General features: G+C 40.4%; 1 protein-coding gene across 1 annotated transcript in view; it reads right to left on the bottom strand.

The window, feature by feature from the left end:
• The window catches only part of FREM3 (FRAS1 related extracellular matrix 3), a 40,634-nt gene that overhangs the window by 19,548 nt on the left and 7,105 nt on the right, over window positions 1–13,981 (bottom strand). Inside the window, 2 exon segments of the mRNA XM_030565074.1 lie at window positions 3,460–3,795; window positions 12,932–13,021. Coding sequence (XP_030420934.1) covers window positions 3,460–3,795; window positions 12,932–13,021 — 426 coding nt within the window.

The following is a 13,981-nucleotide window of genomic DNA, read 5'->3' as shown; positions in this document are numbered from 1 at the left end:
CTACCTAGCCCTCCAAGGGTCAGATCCTACGCTCATTGAACCCAATGGCAAAACTCCCAGTGACTTCAATGGTATCAAATCAGCCCCACAGAGGTTAATATTATGCACTCATTGGGTGCTCAAGTCTGTCTCCTCAGACATATCTGTTCTCTACTCACTTACCTCATTTGTACCCTGTGCATTTGCAGCTAAGGGCGTTCAGAGCTGAGACAGTCATCCATGCTGAATGGTACAATGGCTAGCACTTCCCCTTAATCTTATCTGCCCCCAAGTGCAATCTCTACTCACATTTGTGCTGGACTGCAACAACCTTCTGCACCACGCAACAGCATCTTTTCTTGTAAAATCAAATGCTTTTTATACACAGAGGTGCCTCTGTTTGAACCAACTATGGACTTTTTTGGCTTAGCTCACACTCCCCGACACTGACCATTTCTTCTAGGAGTGCAGCATGCAGGAATGTGGATAATGGATAATTTCATGCACTGGATCTTTCCCTTCCATATCTTGTGTACAAGCTGCTGCTGAAAGCTGACATCCTAACTCCGGAGTAACAAATGGAAAGACAGGTACCTATAAAAGGGGTCAGCTTGTGTACGACAATTCCCAGAACACAATTTACCGTACTGAGGCCACAACAAGGGTTTTTTTGATATTGTACTGCAGTAGGACAACTGTTTTGAATTTAAAAGGCCACAGGCCTAAAATGTGTTTCAAGTTTTGGGTTCAGTTACTGCAAAATATTTTGTTGGACTGTGGGCCTCCTGATCCTCCACTGCCTTGCGCTTTGGGTAGTCATTTACATCTGCACAAAATGGGGACATTGTGGGTGTGGAATGGGAATCAATCAAAATAGGAACCCTTCACATGCGTGATGATTTATACCTCTGAAAAGTACAAGGTGAAAGGCAGTGGAGAAGCAGGCACCATGACTGCAACCTTGCCACTAGCTCCAGAGTCCTCTTTCATCTGTTTTCATCCTCTCCTCTGCTACTTCCATTAGGTTTTGTTGCAGCTCAGAGGACTAATAGAACTGTGACATGGTGCACCTAGTCATGAGTAATTTGGTCAAAGAATTCTGTGCTAAGTTACCAGAGAAATTAAACACATTATTTGGGAGGCTTGGGCATACTCTTTGTATCTGTTGTTTTTAGCTTTTAAAAAGTTATCATTATTATTCCAGTAGGAAAGAGGCATTTTTCTGGTTTGAGAGTGCCTGCAAATCCCATTAAGCGTAACAATTTGAAATGTCAGTTTGGCCCAAGTGTTCTGTCCAAAGCTCAAATCCAACACCAGCTACCAAAATTTGGGAAGACAGAAAGTTGTTCAGCTTCTCATCTCTAGATCCAAAACCACCTATGTAGTTTTGGTTTCCAGATCAGATCCCACAACAGCAAGGGCCTGTTTTCTGGATCCAGTTCAGATTTGGCTCAGGATGACTGACATCTCATTAAATCATCCAGTCTCAGAAAACTTCAGTCATTTTGGATCAAACTCCTCCAAGGACAATTCACAAGACTTCTGAACCTAAGCCCAAACCCTAGTTCAGTCTGAGACACAAATGTCAAACCATAGCTGAAATTAAATCCAGATTTTGTCTAAACACCACTTCCTCAGACTACTATTAGCTCTTAAAAACTCCTCTCTTGAAATCTGAAGGGGACATGTTTCACTTTGAAGTCAATGGGACTGCTCAGACGCTTATAGATAAGCATATACTTAACCTGGACTGAGCCTTAGAAAGTTCTATAACTGAAAGAGACAAGCAGAATAGCCTGATGCCAAATCAAGGACCGATAAGAGGCATGCTGCAGAACAGTGGCAATTCTCAGCTGCACCCTTTGATGGCATTAAGCCTGAGACAAGCACATAGCATGGGAAGCAGTTTTTAGCTATAGCGACTAAGTGGATTTTTTTCCATGAAGGTAAAAAACCTGGTTTTTAAATCTGGAAAAATCGCTTTTCTTTTCATGGGTGGCTTAATTCCTCCTTTATGCTCTCTTCCTGTTCCCAAAATAGGATAAAGGAGCAGAGATGTCACTGTCAGCAAAAATTATAATAGCTTTTAGACAAGCCTCATCTAGTTAAAGACCATTACATTTTCATTAACTTAAATACCTTGGCCAGATTCATCCCTGATGTAACTCCACTAGCTTCAGGAGAATTACACCAGGGATGAATATGACCCATTCTCCTCTTCTCTTCATTTGAGAAAACAACATATGATCTGTCCACATATCAATTGGCTAGTGTCTGTCTTGAATAGCTGACTTTCTGCAGGACAGGAAAAGTTAGACAAAAACAATACTTAATAGTAATGCTTGTTTCTGGATCTTGCTTTTAACAACATCTCTGCTTCATTTAACATAGTGAAGTAAATTTTTATTGTGGTGCATAGAAAGTTAGGCCCAAAATTCACAAGAGTATTGAAGGGAGTGATATGCCTTGAGCTTCACTGAAAACACAAATCACTGCTTCAAGAGTTCAAAGATGCCCCACTCCTACACCTGACACTATGGAGTATAGTAAGGTGATGTGGTTAGTTAGTACACTAGCCTGTTGCCTCTAAAAATCAAGGTTCAAATCCTGTTTCTATCACAAGTGAAAAACTGTTTTATAGTCAAAGCCTAAACCATAAAGACTCTCCTTACAAAATCTCTGCCTAAAACAGCACAATTAGATTCTGATCAAAAAAGGACTGGATTAGCATGGATAGCGAAGATTAGTATTGAAATACATCCGATAAACTATGTAGCTATAATACATAGCTCGTCCTTTGCTGTCTTTGTATCGTATTACCAGATCCTGAACCAAATTCTTTTTCGTTCTTTCTTACCATCTCATAAAAACACACAACATCCATATCTTCCCAATAAAGTGATTAAACTAAACATATCAGGGTACAGTGTGTCATAAAATAAACGAGCCATTCCCAGCTGCCTACTATCTATTTCTAATCTTCAACTTCACCTAACAATATACAGTAAAAATTCTGTCCAGGGCATGGTACTTCAGAGAAAAAAGTCTAACGCTAGATATGGATTGCATTCCAAAAACTAGACTAATCCTACATCTGTGCAAAATATTCAAAATAAGCATAGACTTATACCTCAGTGATACAATAGCCAGTCTAATCTGATAGATCAATCCTTGGTTAATAAAATTGCAAGACTACTCCTAGACAAGGAATAAAATTCAGTGTAATCCTGGACTCTTTACTTCAGTAAGAAAATAGCTAGTGTAAACCCAGATCTATGATTCAGATAACCATTTCATCCTATATCTATACACTTCAATAGAACAGGCAGTTACTCCTAGGTCTATGCCCTTGTATCATAAAATAGTTTAACCTTAACTCTGTGTGATGGAAAATATGGTGAAAAAAAAAAAAAAGGCACCTAGCACAATAAGATCTACAAGGGAAAACCCTACAGAATAAAATTACTTCTGCCTACTCACCATCCTCTGTGCTAGCTAGGATTACCACTTTGGTGCTAGAAAATTTAGCACCGATTTGCCCACCCATCGGCATGCTCAGTGTGACACTGAAGGTCTCATCTTCCTCATACAAGGAATCATCAATAATGATGATGCAACAGGTTCTCTCTCTCTCATCCTCATCAAAGTGGATGATCCTGGTATGATCTTCAGGGCGGGAGATGTAGTCAGAATAGGATAACACAGTGGAGGGATTTGTGCCTGTGGCAGAGCCTACATTGGGAGGTGAGGGAGAGAGAGAGAGAGAAAATGAATGAAAGGGAATCAGAATATTGAGGATAAACCAGTCCTTCCACGCTGCAACACAACAAAAAATGGTTTAAATGTATTTTATGTTGGTCCTGAAGTATAAATATATTAAAAGCAATTACTTAAACATAGGTAAAAATTTGTTGAGTTCTCACAATTAACTGCATAAAGTGTTAATATATTTCATGTCTTGAATAATATGCATGGAATAATGGGTAGCTACTTGCATTTTTATTCCTGTGTGTGTGTTATCAGAAGAGTAAAAAACACACTTTTTGCTTCTTGAAGTTACATTTTTTTAAGCTATTAAAACTCATTTGACACAACCGTGAACAAATGCATTCCCTTTGAAAAGTACTTTTAAGTTGCAGCATTGCTTTTTAAACTAACATCTATGGGTCAGATCCTGCAGCTCTTATTTAAGCGTGACCATGACTTCAAATGGACTTCCTCAAGTATAGATGAGAGCAGATTTTGGCCTATAACATATTAAACATTACTTCTGATCTTTGTTATACATGATATTCAAATACTGGGATGTCAAGAGTGTATATGCAAAAATTAATATATTGTAATGAAATAAATCAACTGTTTATTTTTGTCCTGGCAGAAGACGACAATTTCATTTTATCTTCAAGTTAAGAAATCACACAGGTTCTCTGCTTGCAAATGGTGCCTGGATTGGACCACTCCCACACTGTTGAAAGATGATGATCAGTAGACAAATCTACATCTTGACAAATCTTCATAAATCCTTTTGCTCATTAGAATTGCTACATTTTTACTATGAACAAATCCTTTAAGGATCAACCTTGTATTGCACACCCAGAATGCTCACTGAAGTTTAAGATCAGGATCTCAGTCAAACAAATGGTAGGAATTCAGACTCTACTTTCATCTCGCTGTAATTACTAGGACATAAAAATCACTCTGGCTTACAAATATATTTACTTAATCTAAACACTGTGAGCCAAAATTTAAGACTGAGATGCCTAAAGTAAGACAACTAAATCTATATTAAACACCTTAAGTAGCTGGCTGATTCTCCAGAGGGCTGAACAAACTCATTTTGCAGTGACACCATAGTCCCCAATGTGCAGACTGCGGTCTTTCATGTGTCAGACGGGTACATGGAAGTGAGACTTTCAGGGATAGGAATGCATTAGGATCAAAAAATAACAGTGAAGTGGAGACTGCCACATTTAGGGCTTTGGATAAAACCCTGTTTTACTTGCAACCAGTTTGCTGGCCACATAGAACAACATAGCAATTAGGTAATTGACTGACTATTTGAGTAAAATGGCCAGTATTGCTTAGGCCAGACAGATTGACAACCTACAGGGATGCAAAGTCCTAAATCGCTCAGTGAGATCTTTTGTACCCCAGGATACCACAAAAGAGGGAGGGAGGGGAATGCTAGTAAAGCCCTGTAAATCTCTCGTAAGGGAACAAATGACCTTTGAGACCTTGACTTTCTAAAGATTCCTGCCAGTCACAGAGGCTTTCTGACTATGACAGCCAAGGTAAGGAGCAAAATGGAAGGAGAAGACTTTAAACAGACTTTCTGAACTAGAAATTAAAAAGAAAAAAAGGCTACACAACTGAGAATGAGCTTCCATTTTTCCTGCTCAGAGAGCAAGCAGAATGTTGATATCACAAGCTTTGATTAGCTGATAGAGGACTTCTTTCTACATGAAAAAGAGTCTCATAAAAATCTCCACATTTCACTGCTCAGACTAAATGCCAGCATCTATCTAAGCTAAGTTTCATTTATTAATGGTCATTGCCTTATCTTTATGAGATCTAGTCCCCTAGTACATTTTATTTTTCATCATCAAATAGTTTTCTGGTATTGTCATAAACAGATAAGTAAGAGTTAATAGAACAAAAGTGCTTCATATCTCTTTTGCCTGGAAAGGGTTAACAAGAACAGTGAGCCTGGCTGTCACCTGACCAGAGGACCAATCAGAGGACAGGATACTTTCAAATCTTGAGGGAGGAAAGTTTGTGTGTGTGCTGTTAGTGTTTGGTTGTTGTTCTCTCTGGGTTCTGAGAGTGACCAGACATGCAACCAGGTTTCTCTCCAATCTCTCCGATACAGGCTTTTATAGATTCAGAACAGTGAGTACTAGGTAGCTAAAGCGAGTTAAGCTTATGGTTGTTTTCTTTATTTGCAAATGTGTATTTGGCTGGGAGGAGTTCAAATTGGTATTTTGCTGAAAAGATTTTAATTTGTACTTGTATACTTAGGCTGGGAGGGTATTCCCAGTGTCTATAGCTGAAAGACCCTGTAACATATTCCATCTTAAATTTACAAAAATAATTTTTACTGTTTTTTCTTTCTTTAATTAAAAGCTTTTCTTGTTTAAGAACCTGATTGTTTTTTTATTCTGGTGAGACCCCAGGGGACTGGGTCTGGATCCACCAGGGAATTGGTGGGGAGAAAGGAGGGAAGGGGGAGAGAAAGGTTAATTTTCTCTCTGTGTTAGGATTACTTTCTCGCTCAGGGAGAGTCTGGGAGGGGAAGAGAGAAGGAGGGGAGAAGGTGGATTTTCCTCTCTGTTTTAAGATTCAAGGAGTTTGAATCACAGTGATCTTCCAGGGTAACCCAGGGAGGGGAAGCCTGGGAGAGGCAATGGTGAGGGAAAGGGTTTACTTTCCTTGTGTTAAGATCCAGAGGGACTGGGTCTTGGTGGTTCCTGGGCAAGGTTTTGAGGGGACCAGAGTGTACCAGGCACTGGAATTCCTGGTTGGTGGCAGTGATACAAGTATTAAGCTGGTAATTGAGCTTAGAGGAATTCATGCTGGTACCCCATCTTTTGGACGCTAAGGTTCAGAGTGGGGAATTATACCATGACAGGTATATATTATAATAGGCAGCATTTTGCCCTCCACCGTCATCTTCCTTTTTCAATTTATAGTAAATTCAACAATAATCAGCTACAACAGACAGATCCAGAGATTACAGCATTATCCTGAGTGCATTGTGTATGTAGGTAAATTCTGTTGGGAAATTTAAGATTTAAAAACAGAAAATCCCTCTGTGATATTAATCTAATACTCAGTGCTCTGCCTGTATTCATGAAAGTAATTCAATATGCAGTATTATCAAATTAGGAATGAGCACAATTCCAGGAAGTTGCATCTGGAAATCCCTGAACTTTTGGGGAAGCTGGGATTTGGGTCTGCATTTTGCAGTCATCTACCTTATAGGATATGTCTACATTGCAGCTGGGAACAAGGCTCCCTGCCCGAGGAGACATACTCGCACTAGCTTGGCTTGAGCTAGGGCACTAAAAATAGAATAGTGGCCTTTCTGGCACTGGTAGAGGCTCAGGCTAGCCACCTGAGCTCAGACCCAGGTGATTGGGTGAGTGTGAGCTAGGATGCTAACCTGAGCATCTGCTGGTGCTGCAACGCTCACACTATTTTTAGTGTGTTAGCACAAGAGTCTGTCTGCTCAGGCTGGGAGGAAGTAGTAGGGTGACCAGATGTCCCAATTTTATACAGACAGTCCTGATTTTTGGGTCTTTTTCTTCTATAGGCTCTTATTACCCCCCACCCCATCCCAATTTTTCACACATGCTGTCTGGTCACCCTAGGAGGCACATTCCCAGCTGCAGCGCAGATATACCTGTAAATGACCCACCCAAAAATCTGGATCTGAATTTAGGGAAAAAGTTTGAATCAAAATCTGGATCTGATCTTTGCAGCTCAGGTCCATCTCTTCATAAAATACCCTATCTAATGAAGTATGGTAACAAGTCTGTTAAAAAGTATTATGTTTTGAAGTACTGAGAAAAACATAATTTGTGGAATGTTATATGTCCATTACCTACAGGAAAGAGAAGTGGAAATCAATGCCTTTGGTGTGACAATTTTGAAATACAAATTCCTATTACCGTATCATCTTAGATTAGATGATGTTTCATATACAGTAAAAGGATTAGGGATCCGTTACCATGCTGTATGGTCCCAAGGTCACTGAAATCAGAGACCACTCGTACCTAAAATTAGGCACATTCTAAAGTATCTTGCTGAATCAGGACCTATATCATCAACAAAGGATACGTAGTGAAATGTTTTCAACTAGAAGTTTTGTTGTTGGTATTTCTGCTTCACCTAATTCTACTGTGAAGCTGTTGCTAAAGAAAAGCTGAATGGCACAGTAGAGATTTGACTATCCTTCTGCTTCACTAGAAAAGGAGAAAGGAAAATGCCTATCTGAGTGTAATTATGAAGGGATTATGACACTGTTCTCCAATCAATCCACTATCTGACCCCTGTATATATATATTTGAGCAGTAATACAAGCTGCCTGAATCTCTCTCATTCTCTCTCTTCTTTTTAAAAGAAACTTCCAAAACGCTGCCTGCCTCTGACCAAGTCTTATTAACCAACCGTAATTTCTCAGGATGTTTGAGACATTAACAGTGGTGAGGAATACAGGTTTTTACTATATTCTGTGAAAAGGCTCCACGTCTTTGGCTTCTCCTCCCATCTCCCGCCACAAACGGATGTATTCTTCCCCTCATGGAGGTAAAACTACTTTCTCCTTTCATTGCGAAGCTCATCCAATGATAAAGAGCTTGTCCATCAATGAAGAACTTTTTATCTTTAGAAAAAAGCAAAATGTGTAAAGAAAGAAATTTATATAAAAGTAGTGGCTGATTTTTTTCAAGAAAAGAAACAACATAAAAGTATGTGACTGACACCTGGGGGAAACCCCCACTCCACAAAGATTTAGACAAACAGATACAATCTGTGTGTCATATACTGCCTATAAATGTCTTTCTAACACTGAGAATAACTCTCCAGATTATGAAAGAATTTCTCCTCAACAAACCATATGCCTTTGCTTTTTGACCATCTAGCTGAGGTTACCGGGACAGTGATTTCACTTTCTTTTCAGCATTCATCCAAACTCATGGGTATTCAGTTAGCTTCCTTCATTTATAGCACAATATACCGGGGTAAAAATTAGTCAGTTTTTGTCTTTCCACACTGCAGGAGAGAAAATTCTCACTCCAGTAATCAAATAAAGGGCCAAACTGCATCTTTCCCTCACACGGAAAACCCATGAGAGGCTTAGAGGGGCCAAAACACTTTGTCAGGTTCACCTCACAGACTCTTTTCCCCCTCAGTGAGAGAAATTTGGGGGTTCATGTAGAATAAAAGTATGTTGTCTGAATCCCAGATTTCCTGGATCCATGGAGAAGAGAACCCCCAGTCTTGTGGAATCCTAGTTTGTGTTTGTCTTCTGCCTGTCAATGCAACATGGCTCCCAGAAGCCATATTATTGTAAAGTAATCGTGTGCAACACTGGATCTGATACTGTGAGGTGCAGAGTGCCCTTAACTCTACTAGGAGCAAAGCTGCTGAGTATCTTCCAAGATCAGACCGACAGATTATATAAGCTTGGATAAAACAGTTCTGATCTCCCTCTTTCATGTAGTCTACATACACTGAGATACTAAAAGCATATTGCATTTTACAATATAAAGAGGAGTTGCAAGAGCTACATCTATGCAGTAAATTTGAATCACTTTATATCACCATATCTGCATGTGCAAATGTGTCGGTGACTTAATCGTGGACAGTCCTGCCTAATGCTTGGATCAACAGTCCTGCCTACCAGTTAGAGTTGAATCCAGATGGGGCAGGTCCGAGCGAAGCCAAAGGTGGTAGCTGGGAGTCAAAGACAAAAGCCTATGCCAAAGGTATTTCAGTTCACAAATCAGATATTAGGAATGGCAATATACAAAAACCTGTAGGAGAACACTTCAGCCTCCCTGGCCACACTATAGCAGACCTTAAGGTGGCCATCCTGCAGCAAAAAAACTTCAGGACTAGACTTCAAAGAGAAACTGCTGAGCTTCAGTTCATCTGCAAATTTGACACCATTAGCTCAGGATTAAACAAAGACTGTGAATGGCTTGCCAATTACAGAATCAGTTTCTCCTCCCTTGGTTTTCACACCTCAACTGCTAGAACAGGGCCTCATCCTCCCTGATTGAACTGCCTCTTTATCTCTAGCTTGCCTGCATATATATACCTGCCCCTGGAAATTTCCACTACATGCATCTGACGAAGTGGGTATTCACCCACGAAAGCTCATGCTCCAAAAAGTCTGTTAGTCTATAAGGTGCCACAGGACTCTTTGCTGCTTTTACAGATCCAGACTAACACGGCTACCCCTCTGATATGTGTTTCAGTTTGAAGGTGGAGCCGAGAGTCTGAGCTAGGAGTCAGAGGTCAGGAAGGAGCTGGGGGCTGGAGCAGGACCATATACAGGCTGGGGCTGGGGCACAGGAGAAAGGCTAGAGGCAGTGGAAGCAGGGACAGGACCAAGTGCAGCTGTAGGCAAGGAATGTGTTGAGCAGCCACTGGCCTGCTGCTGCTACTGAGCTTAAGTATCAGCCTGTAGACTCCAGCAGCCAATCAAGTTGCACAGTCAGATAGCTTCACTCATTGGCTTGCCACAAGACTGGATCTGCTGCAGGCTGGCCCCTGACAAAACACCTTTGAGAAAGCTCCATGGCGAAAGTTAATGAAGCTAAAGCAATCTAATCTCTGTAACATGGCTATAGACCAGTGTAATATTTACATCTTGTCATGAGACCCCACAGCTGGGCTAACATATTTAACCTCTGAAAGTTCAACAGGTTCCTCCTTCCCAACAGCCAACACGCTTCACAAACACAAACCTATTTGCCTTAACGGATCTATAAATTTTTCAGCATGTGCAGAAACCAGAAAGTGTTTCCTAAAAGCAAAAAAACCCAACAACTCTCTTTATGTATGCTGTTCACAACCTCTCCCACTATGGTCTATATAATCTGAGTAAGAAGGTATCCTTTATCATAGGAGGGGTTGGTAGCACAGTCTATTATTAAGGTTGTCCAAAGTATGTCCCATTATAAGAATCTATTTTCAGTTTATAACTTTGACAAACGACAGACAATAGTCTCTTTCACTAAACAACCCTGATTCATCCCCAAAGCAGGTCTACCCTGTGCACTAAGTGAAGCAGGGTTTCTGTGAAAAAAATAATCCGTGGTCATGTAATTAAAGACTATATCATAATGTTGCCGGCAGATAACTGCCTGAGGCCAAGCAACAGCGGGGGGGTCCGTCGCCTGGTGTGCCGCGCCAATAAACACACCAGGGTGGAGAAGCAAACCAAGTCTATTTGAGATCTCAAAGCGGTGCAGGGAGATTGACTCAGATCAAGCACACCTAAAACAAGCAGTCTGTTCCTTTATATCCATGAGAACTTTTCTCACTGACTAGCAATTCCCCGTTTCCCCTCCCTCTTTCTCCTTCCTCCCCCTGTAGCAATTACGTAAGCGCAGGTGCATTAAGCAATCTTGGCCGTGGCAGCTCGTTAGTAAGTTTTCCTTCTGCAAGTTATCTTGTCCTTCTGCTAAAGGTGCACAGGCCTCATTATTTCTGCTTTAGACCAGTTAGAACTGTTGCAACTGATAACGGCTGTTACACCTGGCCTTTTAGGTTGATTAAAGTTCAAACATGGAGGGACTCTTGTCTGCTGAGGCCTAAAACCAGGAAGGCTCCATACTCTTGTGGCCTTCCACCCTCCCAAGTTACGTAGGGTTATGCTTAGTGACACCAACAATAACATATACACACAAAGGGGCTGAATTATGGTTACACAGGAAACTTTAATTCAGGCATTTCCTATCTTTTGAGTGATTGACTTTAAAACCTGAAGAATGTTAATTTAAATGTAGGTTTTTGTGTTTAGTAAGAGATATGTTGTGTGGTTTAACACACAGTCAACTGTATTTGGTAAGGTGCAGTTCTTAAGACTTCAACAGATTTGTTTTAAGGGCTAAAATGAAACCACTGTGAGACTATAGCTATTATGACCTGATACACATGAAATAAGGGCATAACTGTCCTCTTAGATCCCTTGTACTATGGGTATTGTTTATGAATGTTCACTCAAATATCTTACAGATGAACTGCCAAGTTAAAATGAAAAATGCAAGCTAAGGCCCCTATCTTACAAATTACTGTGGGTGGGTGGATACCTTTACCCACACGCTCCCACCAAAACCAAATAGGGCTCCATGAAGGAACAGAAGTCTGCCTACACCGAGATAACTGAAAGATCAGGGCCATAGGGGCTAATTGTATCCAGGGCCGGCTCTAGCCATTTCGCCGCCCCAAGCACGATGCGGGGGGTGCTCTGCCGCTCGCAGGTCCCGCGGCTCCGGTGGATCTCTCGCAGGCATCCCTGCGGAGGGTCCGCCGGTCCCGCGGCTCCGGTGGACCTCCCGCAGCTCCGGTGGACCTCCCGCAGGTGTGCCTGCGGATGCTTCACCGGAGCCGCGTGACCGGCGGACGCTCCGCAGGGACGCCTGCGAGAGGTCCACCGGAGCCGCCTGCCGCCCTCCCAGCAATCGGCAGAGCACCCCCCGCGGCATGCCGCCCCAAGCACACGCTTGGCGCGCTGGGGCCTGGAGCCGGCCCTGACTGTGTCAGCAATGCTACCAAATTATTCACTCTGGGTTGTCCTCAGCTAAGCAGAGAGCACCAGAGTATTTTACAATCACTGAAAAAAATATTTTAAAATGTAAGCTACAATGTATTTCACATCTGTATTGCCTGGCCTGTGGCATGGTCAGTGGGGCATTTAGCATACATTTCTGGGTTTATATATCTTGTAAATTAATTTCTGAAGTATACTGATTGTATAAACTTTTGATCTGAGCATGGTCTCAAGCTGCACAAACATGGTCTCTCTGCTGACACTATTAACAAGGACCACCTATAGTATGATTACGTTTTTGTAATGCGCTTGGCTGAACACAAGGAACTGGACTAGAACCAACAACAGCTTTCCATAGAACAGCAATCATATGTTAACAACTTCTACTTACTACTGAACTGTGGCAAGATTTGAATTAGTAACACCATGGTGAAAGATTTTGTAACCCATTAAGAATTTCTTACACCATTTAGTTTGCCTTAGCAATTTACATTAATTTTAACATTATATATTTAGTAAGTGATTCATCCATTATCTCTGTACAACACTGTACATAAAACTCATGAACGTGCAGTAAAATAGAGTGAAGTATTTTATTAATTCCAATATCAATACTATTCTGTTGCTAGATCTCATTTTAAGGTATAGTACATATAAGTATAACCTTACCATTGTCTTCAATGGAGAAGTAGAAGATGTCACTGGTAGAACTATCACCTTCTTTCAAGACATAGCTGATCTTCATTTCATCAATATCAGCTGATAAAAGAAACATGCTAGTGAATCACCAAAGCATTTTACTGCAGAACATAACACTTACCAATACATTTTGAACTTTAGTATTTTAATTCAATAAATAATACTTGATAATCGTCCCATAAATTACTAATTGTTTTTGAAGAATACTACTTTAACATTGTCTTAGACAAAGAAAAAGCCAGTTTTAGAAGATATATCACTTTAGATTGCATAAACAAGAACTCAAACTCTATTGCGGTAGCATTAGTTCCTACCATGGTTCTTGCTCTGCAATGCAGCAGTAATTAACCGGATTACTAGTTTAAAGTTAAAAAAAACCTAACTTATGTTGTGTTTTAATCTATTCTTAATATATTATTTTAAAATGTTAACTTGATTTGCAATTAATTTATTCAGAAACCCTTCACCAACATTATAATGAGAATGACTACACTACACCTAAATTATATACTGGGGAGTAAAACTTGATCCCGGTAGTTTTGTGCTTTAAGAAAAAAAAAAAAGAAACCTGTAACACACAAAGCTATTCCAAATGTCTGGGTATAAGATGAAATAGTGGGAACTGTGGGAATTTTAATTAATTTTACTTTACACTGTGACTATTTCTGAACTTACTAAAAGTTTGAGTCAAATCTCATTAATGATCTTTTACTTTTGCTTCTTCACACACAATAACTTGACAGTTTGAGTTTTACGTGAACACTCTTCATGCATCTTAAAATACCTATTTCATACCCAACTCAGCAATGCAAATGTCCTGGATCTTATGCTACCCTGCCATATGTGAGTGTTAACTCCTGTGGACTTCAATAGCAGTGGCACCTGCTTGCCTCATGGTTGATTTCAGTACTTTTAGTGAATTGAAATCATAATCTTTACAGGTGTGGAACATTCCCAGCTGAATTGTAAACAATTTTTACTATATTAGAGCTTGAAAGATTAACTGAAAGATTTTTAAGT

Source organism: Gopherus evgoodei, chromosome 5 (assembly GCF_007399415.2).
Source record: "Gopherus evgoodei ecotype Sinaloan lineage chromosome 5, rGopEvg1_v1.p, whole genome shotgun sequence".
Lineage (NCBI taxonomy): Eukaryota > Metazoa > Chordata > Testudines > Testudinidae > Gopherus > Gopherus evgoodei.
Note: the sequence above shows the minus strand (reverse complement) of the source record. Positions and strands in the feature narration are given on the sequence as shown.